The sequence below is a fragment of the Castanea sativa genome, chromosome 11, assembly GCF_040712315.1.
Source record: "Castanea sativa cultivar Marrone di Chiusa Pesio chromosome 11, ASM4071231v1".
NCBI classification, from domain to species: domain Eukaryota; kingdom Viridiplantae; phylum Streptophyta; class Magnoliopsida; order Fagales; family Fagaceae; genus Castanea; species Castanea sativa.
In genome coordinates, this window is record NC_134023.1 from 45,005,629 (window position 1) to 45,027,266 (window position 21,638).

The 21,638-nt window shown below is 35.4% G+C and overlaps 1 protein-coding gene across 1 annotated transcript; it reads right to left on the reverse strand.

Annotated features, from left to right (window-relative positions):
• Positions 1–17,050: 17,050 nt before the first annotated feature.
• LOC142616566 (uncharacterized) lies at positions 17,051–18,768 on the reverse strand. Its single transcript, XM_075789391.1, has 2 exons — positions 18,542–18,768; positions 17,051–17,522 (listed from the first exon to the last, which is right to left on the reverse strand). The coding sequence occupies exons 1-2, from the start codon at positions 18,766–18,768 to the stop codon at positions 17,051–17,053; spliced, it is 699 nt and encodes a 232-aa protein (XP_075645506.1).
• Positions 18,769–21,638: the final 2,870 nt, after the last annotated feature.

Genomic DNA, 21,638 nt, shown 5'->3' on the forward strand with positions numbered 1-21,638 from the left:
TAGTGAACTTCAACAACTTCATTAATGAAATTATCAATTATTTTGTTAATAAGGAAAATACTAAAGGTATTAAAAATTTTATTACAAAAAGCTTACAAGCTGATATGACAAAAGAGAGATACTACATCCACAACATTTTTACAATATTTTCACAACAAATCACAAGTGGTTAGTTGTTATTGGTTCAAATTTGAACCTAGCACTAGGATTACTATTTTGCCCCAACAATAACAACCAGTAACAACTTGCCATTTAGGATTTATTGTAAAAATATTGTAAAAATGTTGTGGACATATCATTTCTCATGACAAAAATATGATTAATGTCACTTAAACAAGATAATAAATTTATGTTTTAATTACTTTTTTTAGTGACTGGTGACACATTAGAATATAAGGTTTATATAATGGGTTTGACTTATCTCTAATACTTTTTAAAAATGAATCTCATTTTGTTTTAATAATTTTTTTGGGGATTGGTGACACATTAGAATATAAGGTTTATATAATGGGTTTGACTTATCTCCAATACTTTTTACATAGGAATCTCATTTTGTTTTAATAAGAGACAGTCACATCACCCACTGGCTTCATAAAAAAGTGAAAATTAAAACATACTACCACTTGCCATTGTATATTTAAAACAAAAGGACATATTCAAGTATTGGAAATAAACCAAACTCTTATATAATGAAATTTATATGGTGTATAATAAAAAGAAAGAAAAAAAAGAGTAAACTCATTATAAATTAAATATTTACAAAATAATGTAGTAATGAATGTAATTAGTAAACTTTAACAAATTAATTAATGAGATTGTCAATTATTTTGTTAATAAGGAAAATAATAAAAGGTATTAACAAAATTATTACAAAAAGCTTAAAAGTTGATATGACAAAAATAAGATTAATGTCACTTAAAACATAATAAATTTATGCCTTAATTACTTTTTCTTGGTGTTTGGTGACACATTAGAATATAAGGTTTATATAATGCGTTTGATTTATTTTCAATACTTTTAATAAAGAATCTTATTTTGTTTTAATAAAAAACTGTCACATCACCTACTAACTAAATAAAATGTGAAAATTAAAATTTACTATCACTTACTATTATATATTTAAAAAAAATATATATATCAAATTTAAAAAATTACTAAAAATAAGTCAAACTTTTATATAATAAAATTTATCTTATCCCTATCTGACTTTTTGCGGTAGACTTTTTGCGGTAGGCTATGATTATTGAATTAAATTTATTGAATTTCTAATATCACTTTAAAAGTGACGTCAAGTTATAAAGTAATGACATATTGTTTGTCAATTATAGCTGCGCATTCAATAATTTAAGGCGTCTTCTAATATAAAGTCATAACTCGTGTGCCTCATTTATGCATTTGTCCGTTTGATTTATGCCTGACCCGTGCAGGAGAAAAATCCCTTCGTATTGTCGCAAATTAATTGTGACCTCACTTTCACGTAAGTAATACGTAATCTTATATCATGGAATTTCAGTAATGCTAAGAGCATTCACAATAGAAAATATCGTCTTATTCTATTTTACCATCTCAAAAAATTACTTTATCAATCATACTATACCATTTTACAATATACCCAACATTTCAACTATTATTTTTCTATTCTACTAATTAAAATAATATATATTACCTACTAAAATAATATAATATATTCTAATACAATTTTCTCTCTTTCTTCTCCCATCTCTCTTCCACTTTATCTATTAAAATATATTATAATTTTTACTAAAGTGCTACAATGTCATCCTACATTTAGGATGGCACTATAGCACAATTGTAATTTTTTATGTAATTGTAAGATCTTGCAATTTCCAATGTTGGGCGGTTTTTGGGCTTTAATGTTAAATCATCCCTACATATCCCATTTAGCAGTTCCAATGGGAATGCTCTAATACCACATATAAAAACACACTTTGCCATAGGGGTGGCAAAATCTGACGTGACCCATAAACCCGACATAACTATCCTATTTATAAACAGATCATGGGTTGAGGCTAAACAGGTTCAGGTTATATTCGGGTTGACGCGGCTAACCCGTTTAATAAACGAGTTGGGTTCGTGTTCAACATGCAAACCCATTTGACCCGTTTGACCTATTTAACTTATTAAGTTATTAGTTTTTTTTTTTAATTTTATATTATTACTTAATTTATGTTTGTTTTTATATGTTATATTTATGATTGTAATTGTATTTTAATTTTAGATATATGGAAATTGATAAAAATTATATATGTTAGATATGACCTATTAATCAAATAAATTATTAAACGGGTTATTTGCATTGACTTTTACATAACTTGTCAATTAAATGAGTTAAATGTATCGGGTCAAGTCGACATGTTTAATAAACAGGACATGTTCGAGTTGAGGATTCTTGATACGTTTACCAAACAGGTCGGATTCGGGTTAACCCATTTAGCCGAATACTCATAGTTTGACATGACACGAATCCGACCCACGAACACAAATTGCCACCCCTACTTTGCCACAACTTCTTGACTAGATTTAGAATATAAAAGGCTTCTCAAGAGTCTTAAAACTTAACTAACATCTTTTAGGGTCTATTTGTGATTCACTTATTTTGCTAAAAATGAAAACTTTTTACTGAAAGTATTATAGCAAAATAATCTAAAATTTGGATGATTGTTTTTTAGCTGAAAGTACTGTAGCTGAAGTTGAAAGTGTTGAAAGTACTGTAGCTAAAGTTGAAAGTGCTAAAAGTACTTTAGATATTTTTTTTTGGGTGTAATTTGAACCCTATTTTAATGCTTGAATATGCAAAGTGACTTCTAAATATGAAAGTCAAATATTTAACAACAACAACAACAATAATAATAACTAATTTTTTTTTTGTCTTAAATATTAATTTACTATCAAGTTTGTGTATCATAATTAAGATACATATTTCATCAAAGCCATCAATTATGGTTACCCAAAAAAATACCATAATGTTAATGGTAATTATAACCACAAGTTTTTAGATTTTGACAAAAAAATACCATAATATGAATGATAATTATAACATTAGTAACAAAGGAAGTCATAGGATGGAGGCATCCCATATATCGATGCTATGATATTGTTCTGAATCACTTTCATCTCAGGTTCATCTAAAGAAGAGATCACATGTGTCATTTCATTGTAATAACCTCCCTTGCTACTTTGACATGTGCCCCCTCTAGAAAGCCTTTGCCCAAGGTCATTGTCTTCACGTGCTCTAATAAAATTATGAAGAACCATTGTAACAACAATCATGTGATCTTGAATGCATATATCATAGGATAACATATTTCTCAAAATTCTCCATCTATTCTTCCAAACTCCAAAAGTTCGCCCTATGACAAAGCGAAGTGATGAATGGAGATAATTAAATTTCTCCTCTGAATTTTGTGGTGTTCGACCTTTCTGAAAATCGAGGAGGTGGTACCTCTCTCCCTTAAATGGTGCAAGGAACCCTTTCTTCATAGGGTATCCTAAATCAACAAGACAATATTTTCCTGCAAATGAGAATGTTTATTACATTAGCATTTTCAGGGAAGTTGTCATTCTCATTATTGAGGCAACTTAAAAATATTCTTGTGTCATGTGCTGACCCTTTCCATCTAACATATGCAAATGTGAATTTCATGTCAAAATTACAAGCATACATGCAATTGATTGTTGGCTTCCCATTCCTTCCTCTATATGTATGTTGCTTATCAACTGGTAAGACCATGGGGACATGAACTCCATCAATCGCACCAATGCAATCCTAATTATTGCCATAAAAATAGCGTGAAATTTGCAACGTGTTTTCATCATAAAGATAAATTAAATAAAATTAAATCAATATACCAAAATAACAAAGTACCTTGAAATGTGACCACTATCTATCTGAATTGAGAATATGTTGTGGCACATTAGAAAATGTAGGATTAGCAGGCTTGATAATGTCTAGTGGCATAACATTGCCTAACAATGTAACTACCATTTTCACATGTCAACTTATTTTCTCACCCGAACACTGAAATCTATCCTAAAGCATTCTGTTACACATGCCATTACCAAGTACTACCAATGCAATTGCCACAAACTCTTCCAAGTGAACTCCTTTACTACCCTCATATCCATATTGAGTGCACAATGCATTACACAATTCTCCAAAAACATGACGTGATACTCTAAATACATTGCGACATTTCCGCTCATTCCCATATAAAATATATTGTACCCATTCATACCCCCTTTTTACATTTGTATGCATCAATACTTTGTTCATATACATCTCCATATAAGCTATGGCACTTGCATATCCAGCTAAATATTCAAGCTCGTCACTTATTTCAAAACTCATTTCCATGCATCTATGTGGTAACTCATTTAGCATAAAAGGGTTCCTTAATAAAGCTTGAGTGAATATGGTGAAGATATAAAAATTCATGGCAAACAAAAATGCAATTTAAGCACTATCAGCCAACCATAAGAGGCAGTAGTCCATCCTATTCAACTTGTTGTTGGCTATAGTATTAAATTGTGCCCCTAAATCACCAAGAAAAAAAGAGCACTTGTTGGTTTATCACAAATACCAATCCCCCACACATATTTCATACTTACAAATCTGGCACATGATCTTTGCATTGTTATATCAACCCTTTTCAATAGCTAAATGAATGATTTGCCAAATATCCATTCAAAGATTGGAAATTAATGCAAAAACCCAAAGGATCAAAAAAAGAAAAAAGAAAAAAAGAGTACATACTTAACACATATCTTTCAAGTACATATCTAGGGTGTGATAGACGGTGTCCCTCAAAAAAGAGATTTGGGCACCTTTTAGGGCATCTCTCTTTTTGGGTGAGTGGTATAGAGTCGCCACTTATTTTTATGTACCAAAAAAAAAAAAACTAAATACAAATTTACATGACTGAATATTCCATTCATTGATTGAATAAATAAAAATATAAGTTCGAAAATTTGAACTTTACATGGCTTTGGGTCCTACTTACAATCTACCAAATGTACATGGCTTTTTGTCCTAGTTACAATTTATCTAAAATAAATAAAGATAAAGCTAAGTCTACATAACCAAAAATCTAAATCCGGAAGCTAGGTTACGGAATGGGAAGGTGTTAGGCACCCATTCTACCTAGACAAAGTCTAGTCTTCTAGACTTTTGTGACCAATGTACCAATTTATGCATGTTATGTATGATACGTTGAACATGTGAAAGACAAACACAAAACCATTTATGAACGAAATCTCTCATTTTGAAAAGAATCAAATCTGTTTTAGCTAGTAAAAAAAATTGATTTTGATTTGTCAAAATATCAGATCTGTTTTGTAATATTTAGAAAAAGTGGTTTTTTCAGATATGCTTTTGTATGCGTAAAAAGAATGATTTTTGAAGAGAAAATTCAGATCTGTTTTTAAAGAGATAAAAAATAGTGGTTTTGAGTTTTGTAAAAGATCAGATTTGTTTTGATGATGATAAAAAAAAAATGGTTTTTCTAACAGAAAAATCAGATCTATTTTTGTATTTGAAAAAGATACGTTTTTTTATGAAAAGGATCTCATTCATGAAATTATTTCATGCTACTTGACTCAAACAAAACAAACAACAAAACAACAATTCAGATGTCTTTCTTTATTTTAAAAATCTGCATGTATTAGAAAGATTAGATCTGTATCTAAAGAAGATACAAAATACATTTTTATTTTAAGAAAAACTTAGATCTACATCTAAGAAAGAAGTAGATCCTTTTTTTTTTTTTTTTGAAGAAAAACTCAGATCTACATCAAAAAAAGATGAAAATCTGTTTTTTTTTGAAGAAATGGAGTTAATTGCATGCAAATCTTTAAAACTAAGAAATAGATTATAGCAACAATAAAAACAAGATCATATTTTCACAGTTTATTAACAAGTAAGCATATGAATGTTTAAAAAAAAAAAAAGAGCATGCATCATCACAAATAAAGAAACATAAGAACAAAAAGGGTTAGAGAACAACCCCTTGCATGAGCACACTTTATTCTTGAAAGGATGTTTTAGGGTTCAAAGAAATTTGTTCAATTCTCTTTGAAACCTAAAAAGCCCAATTTAGGCAGCAACACTTAGAGAAGGGACCAGAAAATATGGGTGTTTTGAGAGCCAAAAACGTATGCCGCTCAGAGTGTAGCAAAAAGGTTGTTGAATTATGAGGTTCAGTCTCTATTTATAGAGGTCAGAATCCCTAAATAAAATACGTATGGACGACTAGGGTTTAAATCTGGATGCATCTTTTTGCGAAAATGTCGAAAAGGGTGTGTATTATCGTCACCCGAAGGACGTTGGACCAAAGCCCACACAAGGGAAATTCGGAACTTTCAAAGTGCTGTTCGGCACTCCAAAAGTGCCAAATTGGCTCTTGGAGTCCGAACGTACTTTCATGTTTGGGTGCCAATTGAACTCTCTTTGTAGGGGCTTTTGGCCAGTCCTTGTACCTAGAACGTATTTTATTAATTTTAATTGCTTGATCAGTTAGAATTAATTTAAATTAATCGTGTGTGGTCGACTCTTCCTAGACACAATGCATACGGACCATGCAAACTTGATCGTGCGATATCTTTTGATCCGATGGTCCGATTTGAAAACTGAAAACACCGTTGCGACCATTGGAATCTCAAGATCATTTTCATGATATGTAATGAATTACATGATGCATATAATGCAAAGGCAAAATGATGTAAGTAATGTAAGAACAAAATGATGCATGTGATGATTTTTTTTTGTACATGGATGGTCATTTGAGGTATTTTCCTTGATTAAATCATGGGTGCAAAATCGAGTGTTTACAGAACGCCCCTCATTAACAAAGCTTGAAAAGCGAATGTCAATGTAAAACAAAGCCACTGATTTCAACAACCATGATTTCATTGAAGTTGAATTCTCAAAGATTATCTAGCCCTCGAACCTAAAATTTTGGAACGTAGAACTGGTGCCTTATCGTTTGACAACAAAATAAAAATACCGGACTTAGCTAGTAGTTGACATGATTCTTGGTAATTGGGGTGACCAAAGGACTTTTCTATCCTGATCTTAAAAATGGTGTTGTCTGGGATGCCAATCAAAGGTCTTCTTCTACGTTGATCTGAAGTTGTTGGAGTGGCGATCAAAGGGATCTCCTCTACTTCGATCTAGAGTAGCTGGAATGATGATCAAAGGGATCTCCTCTACTTTGATAATCTGGAACTGAAATGATGATCGAAGGGATCTCCTCTACTTCGATCTGGCTTTGGAATGATGATCAAATGGATCTCCTCTACTTTGATAATCTGGAACTAAAATGATGATCAAGGGGATCTCCTCTACCTAGATCTAGACTTGCTTTTTGCAAAAAGTCAAAATTTTAAATTAGACTTTAATTGATAGGTGCTTCATAGTCGCACCGTTTCTGAGATGTGTGATTTTCATTTGCTCACTCTTAATTTGAATTTTGTCAAGAAAAAATTTCATTGAAAAAGATTTTATTTTTGAAAAACATTTGATTTTTGGAACTTGGAAGTTTTGAAATTCTTATTTCAAATTCCAAGACTTTTGGGATCTAGAAATTTTTTTTCTTGAAACCCAAGACTTAAAATCCAGAATTTTGAGCCTTAGAATTTTGAAAATTGAGGCTCAGGATTTTGATCATGAAATCTGAGGTTGGGAAATTTTTCTTCTACTTCTTCTTCTTTTTTCTTTTGACAACCGAAGATTTGAGTTTAAAATTTGGGAATTGAGAATGGAAAATTAAAAAAAATTGGAAATGAAAATTTTGAATTGAAGATTTGGATTTTTAGAAGATACTTGATGACTTTTGAAAAAAGTTTTTTTTTTTTTTTTTTGGGTTGACTGAGTTTAAGTGTGTGGGGGCCACTTCATTGTTTCTCTCTTTTGCTTTTTAGGTTCATCTTCCATCAACTTCTCTTCCTCCATTTGCACTATTCACCTTCTTCTTCCCCTTGATTTTTCCTCTTCATTTCATCATTTCTTCTCACAAAAAAACACTTTTCTAAGCTTCTCAAGTTTCCCTCATCCATCTCCATCAATATTTCTTTAGATCTTTGTGTTTTGGGCATTTTCTTCCCACACCCATTTTGGTGAATACCCATCTTCCAAATCCATTTTTCTTTGCATCAAGATAACTTCTTCTTCCAAAGGACCCTCTTTTCTTACTTTTCTTGGTAAGAAATATAATCCAACATTTGATTGGCATGAAGAAGATGGACTTCTTCAAGACCCTAGGACCGATGCTCCATATTGTCAAGTAGACACCAAGGTGAGTTTTTATTTGGTTTCTTTGCTTGGAAAAATGTGTTTCATGTTTCATTGAAAGTTTCATGATGAGATTTTGTCATTTGGTTGTTTTAAATTTGAGGCATTGTTTGATTGGTTATGTTGAAAAATGTTGGCTTTGGAGCATTCTTAAAGTATCATTTTTGTGATCATGGTGCAATTTGGATAATGTGGGTGGCTTATGGAATTTTGACAATGTAGGTAGATATTTATGTTGTTGGATGAATTTTTTGGATTTTTGGGAAAAATATTGGCATTGTTCATGATAGATATGGAAAAAAGTTTATTGGCATATGTAAACTTTGTTTTATGAACATGGAAAAAATTTTGTGGGTATGTGCATGGACATATTTGTGGAGATGGGCAAATTTTTTTTGGACATGGAAAAATTTTATGGGCATGAAATTTTGAAAGAATTTTGTTGGGCATGTGATGTTGGTTCTTGGTAAATTTGTGTGGTTATGATTTTGACTATGTGAGAATTTGTTTGTGTATGAGCTTGTGGAACTTTTTCTTGGTCATACAGGATTTTTTTTTTTTTTTTTTTTTTGCATGGCTATGGAAAAATTTGGTAGTTGTGTATGGATATGTGAAGAACTTTTAGTTATGGTGAAATTTTGGTGGGGCATTGATTTTCTTTTGTGGTGGTAGGGCATTGACTTTTTGGGCACATGGGAATTTTTGGACATGTGATTTTGGTCATGGGAGTTTTTTTTAGGCATGTGATTTTGGTCATGGAATTTAATGGGCCAAGTTTGTGTGTTGCAGAGCCTCAAGAGTCGAGGTAGTCTCCAAATGTTGAGAATTGCATGGGCAGCATTGTCTTCTAGCATCAAAAGCATTATCAATGAAGCAGACTTTGGTACTTTCTTCAAAGCTTTGTTGAATCATGAGACTCATGAGTACAAAGATCTTTAGTTACTTCTTACTTTGGCAGAGCATTTCTGGGACACTACTTGCACTTTCCATTTTCCTTGTATTGGGGAGGTAATGTTGACACCTTACAACTTCTCTGTTATCACTGGTCTGAGGTTGAGTGGTGAGAGAATTCTTGTCAATGATTCCTTTACTTCAACCGAACTCAAAAAACTTCTTAAGTGTAATGCCTTCTAGAATGAGGAGTAACAATATCCCCTTGTCATGGTTATGTGAAAGTATTCCTCATTGTGAGATTGCGGCAAAAGGTGCTCGCATGTTCATGCTTCATTTTATTGGGGCTTTCTTGTGTGTAGATTTAGACGGTACTGTGAATTTGCGCTACCTAGAAAGTTTGAAAAGAGTTGGACAAATCCGGAATTATGATTGGGGAGGTATGGCTTATGCCACTCTAATGCACTTTATGGCCCAACTTTCTAGGTGGAGTCTTTCAAGCTTGGGTGGGGTTCCATTTGTATAGCAAGTGAGGTTTGGAATTTTTTTTTTTTTTGGCTATGTGTAAGTTTTGGATAATTATTTTGGTTTTGTGGTAATGGTGTTGTGGCGATTTTAGTTCTAGATGTACGAGTATTTTGGAGTGGACCATGAAACACAGGAGGAAGTTGCTGGCATTTTTCCTAGATTTCTCTGTTGGTTGCCCCAACTTTGTTTGTCTATACTCTCCAGGCGTTCTTTGGAGATTTGGCGCTTGGTGATTGACAATCTGACCATTGATGACGTGAGTTCCTCTTCCTTCTCCTTTTAAATCTTCAGCACTTGGTTAGGATTCAGTCTCTTCTCTTTTTGAGCTCCTTTTTGTGATTTTTCAGATGAACTTAAATCCTTGGGCTGGATGTGAGGTGTATGTTGAGTGTGAGTTGGCTCTAGAATTGAATGGTCATTGTTTGAATGTGGGCATGGAAAGTATTGGTATCTTGGTGATCGAGTGTTGCCCCAAGTTCAACATGTATATCCTCCTACAACAATTTTTAGTTCCTCCTAGTCCTTCCATTCGGTTAGCTGACTTTCTGATGATGAAGAGATTGCTTAGGCTCATGTAGGCTTTGTTGTTCCAGGAACAGAAGGATCTTACTCCGAATTTATTAAAACTCACCTGCAAGGTTGCTTGGCTAATCAAGGGGTACTTCTTTTCTTTTTTAAAGCCAAACCTTCATTTTGCAAATTCTTTCCATAGTTCTGCTTGGTGTCAAAATTTGCATGTTGGATTCTCAGCCTCCACCTTCTGGAGGAAAGGAAGAGGAAGACATCCCTTCTCCTCATCATGCTGGTAGCTCTTCTTGTTCCTTTGCGGAGACTTATCCTCATTTTCTAGAATGGCAATATGATGTGATGAATCCTGATGGAACGTATGGTTTCATGCCTATGAATAGGCCAGAGCACATGCCAAATATTCCTTGGCCGCTCAATCCGGTGATTTTCAACCCTTCATCCTTATTTCTTCTTGGCTTATTGAATGGTTCATGATTTGGCGGATTTGTGCTTCAGGTTGATGTGGATCTTGTGAAGGAAAGTATGCGGATGATTGGCGGCTTGCAGTCATTGGCTCGTACTCAATCTTCCCAATATGTTCTCAATGATGTGAGTTGGGTATGCCTTGTTACTCTCTGAGTATCTATTACTTGCATTTTGCTTGATGGTGGAATTAACACTTGGTTCTGCTAACTTTTCAAGCATATGGAAGGGAAGCTGTTGATGCTACCAGAAGAACTTTGGAGGAAAGAATTAGAAACCTTGAATTTGAAAATCGTCAATACGATCCTCGCTTTTTCCCAAGTCAAGAAGGAAATATCGAAGGTGGCTCCTCTAGAGGTGGATCAAGAAGATCTTCACGCAGGCGGACTCAGAGTCCCAATGATGCATGACTTGTATTTTTATTTTTCCTGCAAAACAAAAGGAAGTGTTCCTTAGACAATCTGGTATTAATTTCCATGCTTTAGCTCTTTTCCCTTTGGATCATGTAGAGACTTTATTAAGATAAGTTTAGTATTCACCTGATAAGGTCTTATAACACTAATTTAAACTTATCTTGCCTGGCTCTGTTGGAATCTGCACTTGCTTAAATGAGGTGGAGCTTTTGAAAATCTTGTTGATGAAAATTTTTAGAAAAATGATGGTGTCGCCTCTGTTTTTTTTTTTGAAAATGAAATGAGCCATGGGCGAATGCCCCTTGTTTAAAAAGGGATGCATAAATTTTGGAAATCTCAATGATAAATTTTTTGAAAAGATGATGATGGTCTTTTTTTTAAAATGGCATGAGGCAAAGGAAAATGCCCCTAGTTTGGAACATAAATTCATGAGTCTTTGAAAGAACTTGGTTTGATCAAATTTTTTAAAACAATGATGCAAGTGATGATTTTTTTTTTTAAACAAGCGAGTTAGATATGTCAGAATGTCCCAATTTGATTTAAAAAAAATCTTTTTGAGTGTCACATGGGCTTTAAAAATTACCAGAGAACGTAAAACTACATGGAATTGCATGAGTGTAGGACCAGGGGGCTGCGCGCCACTTGGCGAATAAGGAGTGCCATTCAACACTTTTGGAGTGCCGTTCGGCATTTCTAGAGTGCCAAATGGCACTGAGCCATGTTATGACGTTCGCGCCATGGTGGGCCGACTCTTCATTCTTTTCCCATGCGTATTTCGCATTTTTGCGTTTTTTGAAAAATGTTTACTTCATTTGTGATCATGAAACACTCTCCTAATCAGCTACAAACTTTATGAAATCTATTTCAAAACTGATTGGGAATTGATGTAGTTCATATAAATAAATCCTCCTGCGACAATTCTCTGCGAAAAGGTTAGCAACACACATAATCATAAGCAAAAGTCACCCATGGCTAGCAATCAAAATTTTTCTCATCCAATAATTCATGATATCAACAAATGGGTTCGTAGCTTTGATTTCAGCACCAAAACCAACTTTATAGCCTTCAAACTAGAGGGAATTAAGGCTTTGAGGAATGTCAAGATTAAGTGGGACTTTCTTCGTGCTGCTGTGAAATTCTGGGATTCGGAAGATCATGTGTTTCGGTTTAACACCGCCAAACTCTGTTCGACAATTGAAGAGTTTTTCGCTATTCTAGGCTATGATCCAATCAGAAAATCTGTTGCTATTTCATGCGATCCCAGGCATAAGGAATCTTTGTTTGATGCTATCGGTCTTCATACTTCCATTACTAATAGTATGATTGAAGGCCATATGGTGAATCTTTGTGCAATTATCTCTCGGTTGATTGACAAACGCATTTATGAGGTGGCCGACAATATGCAGAAAAACTTCAGTTTGGCCTTATGTTTTGTGGGAGAATTTTTACTTTGCTCTGGGAGGTATGGTTCTGTGGATGCTCGAGCTATAAGTGTTGTGAGCTAACTTAAGGATGGTGACAATCCTATTTCTTTGTAGAAATCCTTCTTGGACTGGATGTTGTATTTCATGGTGGAGAAACTTAAAACTTCCTTAGGATTCCTTTGACTTTGCAGATATGGCTGATGGAGCGACTAGATATGATTGTTAAGCCTACCACTGGTAATTATGGACCTACTAGTTTTCTTAGCAGGGCTGTAATCAAGATTGAATGTCAAACTGAGAGTGATTGGGTGAAGTTTTTGAACAAGAAGTCTAGTTCTTCAATTAAATGGGATTATTATTGGTGGAAGTGCCCACCCCCTCTATTGCGGTCTCTAGGCTTAGATCACATCTCCCTTATTGGGTTGCGGAGGGCAACTTTCTACAAGGCAGATAGACTCTTGAGGCAATTCAAATACAAACAAGGATTGCTAGGTGGCCAAAGAAGAAGACCTTTCTCTTCTGTGGACACAAATCCTACTACTGTAAAGAACATGCTATTAGGTTTAAAGATGGCTGACCAATGGACAAATCTTTTTTCAAGGTTCACTTTCACAAGATGACTACAGAATATTTAACTGGCTAATAGACAAGATTGTTGTCAAGGAAGCTGAGAGGGTTACTATGAGAGAACAATTTCTCAGAGACAACCGGAAAAGACTCGATGAAGACAATTGATAACACCTTAAAATGTATACTTATTATATATTTATGTGGGCGTTATCTCCTTATTACTATGCTTAATTTGTATAATTAAGTCATGATTTGCATTAGTCCTTATTATTTATCTTTACATAATTTCTTGAATAAGATGCCATTGATTGTGTGTAATTTTCTACTTTCAGGAAATCATGTGAGAAAAATGAGTTTACAGGAATTTATGAGAGAATGGAGGCAAAACTAAAATTAAGTGGAGCTAAAAGACCATGCTTGAATGTCTAAAGAGGTGCAGCTGGAGTGCTTGGATCATCTATCATGATTGGAAGTTTTAAATAAGGAAAGAAATCAAAGAGGCGGAATGTGAAAAGGAAAAATCTAATCTGAGCACTGATCAATATTTTGGGTGTATCTCTCTCCTCAAAAATTCAATTGACACAAGGCCAAGGTTGGAACCGTGACTTAAATATCTACAACTTTACAATTTTGAGTTTTTCTAAATTCTCAAGTTTTGAAGGCCGAAATTAAATCACAAGCTACTGTTGTAAACCTGGACAGAAATTAAAATAGTAAAAGTTTTATTTTCTTTAGACACTTTTATGTTAAGGTTTTGAAGGGAGGCTGGGAGAATGAATTTTAGGGCAGAGAAAACCTTGTATTTTTCTTTCTCTAATGGTAGCCTAAACTCTTTGCTAGGGTTAGGGGTTATGTTTCTTCTATACGGTATGAATATTCAATGTGATTCGTTCTAAGATTTTATCAACAACATATTTGATTGTTCAATTAGATTTCTTTTGATGTATTAGTTCTTCCATGCTTTCAATAGGTTCAATCATATTTTTCTTATTGTTTAGATGAATTTATAATATTTTCAAATAGAAATCATGTTTTAAAGTGAATGAGTTTTTTTGAAAACTTTTCTAACCGCATTATTAATCAAGGTTATCATGCGTTCTTGAATTGTCTTAGTTCAACCAAATCATAAATTTTTAATTGTATAAGAACAATTAATTATGATATATATATATATATATATATATATATATATATATATATATTCTTAGATCATAAAGAATTTCATATCAATATAAGGAAACACCCAGATGCCCTAGTGTTTACATTATTGATTTAAATAAGTTATTATTATTATTCTTATTAACAGTCACCAAGCAAAGTTATTTTTCTTCCTCACCCAAATTGTTATTTAATTATATTGTCTTTGAATTTATCCTGCTCCTTGTGGTTCGACCTCGGTACTCCGAGAATTATATTGCTATGATCTCCTACACTTGGGAGTGAGCAAGCAACAATTATGAATTCAAAAGAAGAGACAGGGATGACGAAGTACCTAACACCAAAGAAATTAATGATCAGAAGAAAAAGAAAAGACTGAAGACAAAATGACTTTCTTATTTCTTAGCTTTGAGCATGTTTATTTAGAAGTTGATGTAAAAAACTCTTACTTTTAGGAATTATTTAGGGTTTGTAGGTTAGGGATTTTGTCTTATGGTGTAGGCTTCTGGGTTTTTTTTTTTTTTTTTTTTTTTAAATGGTTTGGCTTAGGGTTTAAGTTTTTGTGTAATGACATAGTTTAATGGAATGGTTGAACTTTTGGAAAAATTTTGGTTAATGGGCAAATTGTGGGTTTTGGGAAATTGTGACCGAACCAATGCATGGTTGCTTATGTACCCCCTTGGATAGAAGGATCAGGTCATCACGTAGTTCATTAATTTTTATCTACCTTAATTTTTACCTAGGCCACCCTTTTGGGTTTTCAACCTAGCAGGCTCTTTCACTCTCTTTTCCTTTTACTCTCTTTTCCTTTTACTCTCCTTTTGTGTAGGTCGCCCTCTCGAGTTTTCAACCTACCTTTTTTTTTTTTTTGCTCTAATTTTTTCCTAGACTGCCCTTTCAGGTTTTCAGCCTAGCGAGCCTTTTTTTTTTCATGGCTTGGTTTGCAATTGCCACTTCAGACATGGTACTTCTTCAATTGATCCATGTTGGTTGGCTCAGTGAAAGGATTTGCATGTAAGTCCATCAACCTTACTGCTCATCCAAAGTATATCTACTTGATAATGTATGGACTTACCCAATTTTGCTTGAACTTCCCGTTAACATCTGAAACTGGGGCTCGTATTTCTTTCAACACTAAATCTCCCAACTTCAAATCTTTGGTCCTTACTCTCTTATCAAAAGCTCTCGAAAGTCTCCTTTGGTATCCCTGAATGTGATACAGGGCTTTGAGTCTCTTCTCATCCAGCATGCATAACTGATCGTATCTGCTTTGCAACCAATTCGCTTCAGGGATTTCACTTTTCAATACTATCCTTAATGAATGGACACTCATTTGAATGGGAAGGACTGCCTTCATCCCCTACACCAATGAGTAAGGAATGGCTCCTGTGGAAGACCGAATTGATGTTCTATACCCCCAGAGTGCATACGGTAGTTGTAGGTGCCAATCCTTGTAGTTCTTTGTGCTTTTCTTCAAGATTCACCCTATATTTTTATTAGCAGCCTCAACTACCCCATTAGTCTGAGGACAGTAGGGTGAAGACTTATGGTGATCAATGTTAAACTGTTGAAGTAGCTTCTCTGTTTCTCCTTTAAAATGCAACTCATTGTCAGAGATAATCTCATGTGGTACCCCATATCTGCAGATGATGTTGGTATGAATGAATTGAACAACTCTCTTTGAATTCATAACTTTGTAGGAGGCAGCCTCTACCCACTTAGTAAAGTAATCTGATGTGGGATGAAAACGCTCAGACCGTCCCTGGACGGTCATCACCTCGACAGCCGTCCAGGAGTTATCCTCAGGACGAGGGTAACGAACAAGCCGTCTAGAGGATGATAGCTAAGCTACATCCTTCGTCTAGGGGATGCGCGCGGCCTGCCTCAAGAGGACTCGTCCACATAAAGCTTCGTGGACGAGTATGCTACACTTGGAATTATCAGGCACACTCGACGAAGGAATTACAGGACGAGGAGATCATACTTAGAAGAATCTCTGAATATAATGTGACAATCTCTTATCCCACGCATAACCGTCATGTATCTGTTGTGAAGTAGAAGTGTAACTCCTAAACGGTTATGGCAGTTACGTTTAATCCTCCTTGAATCCAGGAGAGGTTCCAATTCCGATAACCGTTCATGAAGGCACTATATAAAGACTGATTCAGACAAGGCAAAGGTATGTGAATTTTACTCCAAAAAAAGTTGGAACTCCAAAAACATAGTGAGAAAAACTAACTTTCCCATCGGAGGGTTTTTGGCCGGCAGCCCCAGTCGCCTTTGATTGGCTTCTCTTTTTTTCTTCAGGCTACAGAGAGAGCAAGTGGTCCTATCAAGTCCGAAGCATCCAACCCACTGATCTTCTTAGCATCATCATAATCTATGGCTACAAGTATGAATTTGTGGCCATTGGATGTTGTCGGGTGAATTTTCCCAATAATGTCTATTCCCTATGTAGAAAAGGGCTAGGGTGAAGTCATAGTATGTAATGGCATGGGTGGCATGTGTTTCAGATCTCCATGTACTTGGCATTGATGACATTTTCAAACATAAGCCACACAGTCGGCTTCCATAGTAGTCCAGTAATAACCTTGTCTCATTACCTTCCTTGACAATATGTGTGCATTCATATGTGGCCCATAACTTGATTCATGAACCTCTTCAATTATTTGTTGTGCCTCTTTAGCGGTTACACAAAGGAGATGAATTCCATTGTATGATCTTCTATAAAGTCTTTCACCACAAATAATGTAATTAATAGACAACCTTCAGATGGTCAGTTGGTCATTCTTGTCTGCAGATGGTGGGTATGTCCCATCCTTGAGGTATTGTAGGATGTCTGAATACCATTCACCTTCCCCATTCTTTCCCTCATCCTCTTCTATTGTCATGCAGTAGGCTGGTTCTTCTTTTTGTTCTAACACTATCAGTCTGGCTTCATCTTCTTTTGGCCCATCCATCATGGATGCCATGGTTGCTAAAGCATTTGCAATTTGGTTCTGCATCCTTGGCACATACTGGTATCGGATCTTGCTAAATTTTGATGTCCATTTCCGAAGACATTCATGATAAGGCACAAGCCTTTCTTCTTTGACCTTCCATTTATTCTGAATCTGAGAGATTATTAAAGCTGAATCTCTGTATACCTCTAACTCCTTCATGCCTAGGCCTAAGGCTACTTGTAGACCCATAATGCGAGCTTCATATTCTGTAGCATTGTTGGTGGCAGGAAAGTTAAGTCTGCCAAAAAATGGAATGTGTGTCCCTTTTGGTGAAATTAAAAGAACTCTGTTAGGTTCTAACACCTTTAGGTTTAAATGTATTAGAACACTAATTTGTAATATTGGCAAACCATGATCAAAACGCTTTAGTCTTTTTTAGACTGCTCAAAGTATGTGTCTTATATGTAAAGTTGGAATCGAGTTGCTGCAGAATTTACTATGCAATTCTGCTTGGCTCGATCGATCGAGAATTAGACTTGACCGATCGAAAGTCGTGCAGATTGTTTTTTCTACAGATTTTTTCAACTCAGCCCAAGCCCATTAAGGATTAGGGTTTCAAATATACTTCTCCCACTATATAAAGGAAACCCTAAGCACATTTTTAAAGGCTTCTAAGAGAGAGAAATGTGTGCCTCTTTTGTTGATCTAGGGTTTTATACCCAAAGCTCTCTAAATTCTTTGTTGCTCATATTGCTGTTTGTGTGAATCTCTTGTGAGATCTGAGAGGTGCTTGCCTTCACACAAGCTTAGGATTATCAAGAAGGAGATTACTTTAAGAACTTGATGATCATTCAGTTGCTGCCATAAGAGCTTAAAGATATACAAGCGGGAGTGCTTGTGCTTGTACTTGCTAGAGAATCCAAGAAAGAAGGAGTTCGTGGTCTCGGAGCTTGCACGTGGTCATGTCAGTAAGTTTTCTACTGGTGGGTAGCAATAGGATGTTAGTGGTCTAAGTTGCTATTGTACAAACTTCGATTCTTTCATAGTGGATTCAAGTTTACCTTAAGAATAGCTAGGTTAAATCCTCCCCAGGTTTTCTACCGGTTTGGTTTTCCTGAGTCATCATATCTTTGTGTTTTTATATTCCGCACTTTACATTGATATGATTATATGATTGTGTTAACCTAGATCTGAAATTTGGACTAAGTAATAACTTGGCTTGTTAACTAGGTTAATTCAATTGTGGTTTAAGGGGTTTAAATAACTCAACAAACTCCAATTCCACTTCCGTTTTGATTTGTTACTCCATCAAAATACATCTTCCATGATTCTACCTCAATCCCTATGATATCTTCATCTGGAAAGTCTCCTTGGATCTCTTTAGCTTCTTCTGGTGAACAATGGGCTAAGTGATCGGCAATTGCTCTCCCCTTCACAAATTTTTGAGTCACATACTTAATATCAAACTCTGACAAAAGCAAGACCCATTTAGCAGTCTTCCCATCTTGCACAGGTTTTTCCATTAAGTACTTCAAAGGATCCATTCTTGCAATTAACAAGGGTAAGCAAGCATATAATGTCTGAGTTTACGAGTTACCCATACAAGTGCTACACATGTCTTCTCTAATGGTGAATACTTCTCTTCATAGGGTAGCATCTTCTTGCTGGTGTAGTAGATTGCATTCTCATTCCTAGTCTCTTCGAGGTATTGAGCAAGTAGAGCTCCCATTACTGTATCTGTAGAGGTAAGATACAACAACAATGGCTTTTTTGGTGCTGGTGGGACAAGTATTGGTGGTTCCATCAGATAACTTTTGATTTTCTCAAAGGCTTCTTGACATTGTTCATTCCATACTGTAGAGACCTCCTTCTTAAGCAGTCTGAAGATTAGTTCACATGTCATGATGAGCTGGGCTATAACCTGCTGTTGTACTGTATCCTCCCTAGAAATCCTTGGATCTCCTTTTCAGTTCTTGGAGGCTTCATCTCCATAATCGCCTTGATTTTTTCAATATCAACTTCAATTCCTCTTTGGCTTACCATAAACCCTAACAGCTTTCTGGATGTAACTCCAAAAGTGCATTTCTTAGGATTCAATCGTAACTTGTAGAACCGGATTCTTTCAAAGAACTTCCTCAAAGTTGGTATGTGCCCTTCATGGTCTTTGGACTTCACTATCATGTCATCAACATAAACTTATACTCCCTTGTGGATCAAATCATGCAACAGAGTGGTGGCCGCACGTTGTAAGTAGCACCAGCGTTTTTAAGATCAAATGGCATGACCTTGTATTAGAGTTTCCCCCATGGTGTAATGAAGGAGGTTTTTTCCATATCTTCCAAAGCCATCTTGATCTGGTTGTATCCTGAAAATCCGTCCATAAATGATAGCAAAGCATGACTCGCGGTGTTGTTAACCAAGACGTCAATGTGAGGTAAAGGGCAATCATCTTTCAAGCTGGCCTTATTCAAATCTTAAAAATCTACACACATTTTGACCTTCCCATCTTTCTTTGGTACTGGAACCACATAAGCTAACCATTCCGAGTAGTTGACCACTCTTAGGAATCCATCATTGTACTATTTCTCCACTTCTTCCTTGATCTTAAGAGTCTACTCTGGCTTCATTCTTCTCAATTTTTGCTTGACTGGTTTCATGGTTGGATCTGTTGGAATGTAGTGTTGTACTATATCTGTATCAATCCCAGGCATTTCTTCATATAACCAAGCAAAAACCTCCTTGAACTCTGTCAGTAATGCCACTAATGCATCTTTCTCTGAAGTGGTTAGGGTATTGCCAACTTGGATTATTTTGGGCTCATCCTCAGTTCCTAGGTTAATAGGTTGAGTTTCTTCTTTTATAGGTTCTAGGTATCCATGTTTTAATTCCATATTATTAAGAGTTTCTTTACCAATTTTAGAAATAAAAACAGTCAAAGTCAGCAAATAAGCAGAATCAAAAATCATTTTTAAAGGAAAAGAGTTCCTAACAGACTCAAGAGACTTGACAAACTCAACTAAAGCAGACTCAACTGGAAAACTATCACAAACAGACATAACAGGAATAGAAATACTATAAAAAATAGACTCAATAGGAATAGAAACAATGTTTTTGGCAGGGGCGACTGGCTCAGCGATCTTTATCTTCTTGGCAAAGGTAACTGACTTGACAGTCTTGATTTTCCTCATAAAGTCCTCCATGGGGTGGGCGGCTCCTTCCTATGCCTAGTTCTTCAACTCGGTTGTGGCTTCCACAATGGTAGGTGGCTCCCAGTAAGCTCCTTCTTCCCTCAGCATCAGTACTGCGAGATCTATATCCATTTAATTTGTAGCTTCTTCTTCAACCTCCATGTCTATAGACTTGTCGGTCACAAAAGCATCTAAACGCTCTATGATATCCATCCATTCATCCAATAGGTCATGCTTGCCTCTATTGCCCAAGTCAGTGGGTTAAGGGAGATGTTCTGGCTCGCCTTCTTCTTCCCTCTCATTACTATGTTTAGCATTCTCAAGTGTTATGATTCTGTGACTGTGGACCATCAGCTTATGGTCTAGTGCAGCCAACTTGGCATCTATATCATCCTCCTCTTTAGTAGTAGGTGAACTTGGTTCTGAATCATAATATGACCCCAATTCTAGAACTTCTCTTCCATGCTTGTCATACCTTGGGCCAGACCTTGAGCTAACATGAGTGATATCACTCCAATTTGAAATGTTCTCATACAGATATTCTTCGTGGTACATTCGATTGGCTTGTGCATTCTCTTTTATTGCATTCTCTAACACATTCACTAGTCTATATTGAATATTATCAATATCGCCCCACCTGTTAGCTTCTACGCCATCTTCAATGTCTTGATCATAATAGTCCACATCACTATCATATTCTTCATAGAATAGATCAGCATCTTCATCTTCTCCATCACTAGGGGGTTCACCCCAATCATCACCACTATACGGGCTATCATAACTTCTGTTATTGCTAGCTTCACTATCAGTGCTACTGTCATCATCATCATGTCCACTATCATTGCTGCTGCTGTCACTACTACTATCATTCTTGTCATTGCTTTCATCTTCATTATTACTAGGAGCTACTCCCCCTTCCTCATCTTCGCTATGGGCTCTTATTTCATACGGGCTCTTTAATGCATGCTAACTAGCCTCCCAATACTCTTCACCTTCTATGTTGCAAATATGATCTCCAAGAAGCACAGTCATGGCGTCAGGATCCATGTAATCAGCCCAATCAGTAAGAACCCACACTGCATCTTCTTTCTTCGATTCTGGAACCTTGTTGTGGCAGTCAAGTAGTATCTCAAATCCAAGTACCATTGTCTTTGTCACAGGATCAAATCTTGGTTTAGGGAATCCCCAATAACGTTGACTTTCTCCGGCTTTTACAAACTTCCCAT

Excerpts from the sequence above, each read along its gene's own strand:
- LOC142616566 (XM_075789391.1), bottom strand. The coding sequence starts at position 18,768 with ATGGATCCTTTGAAGTACTTAATGGAAAAACCTGTGCAAGATGGGAAG. Across the intron at positions 17,523-18,541 it reads GAGGTAGAATCATGGAAGAT|ACTTAACTTTCCTGCCACCA; the intron begins GTATTTTGATGG and ends ATTTTTTGGCAG.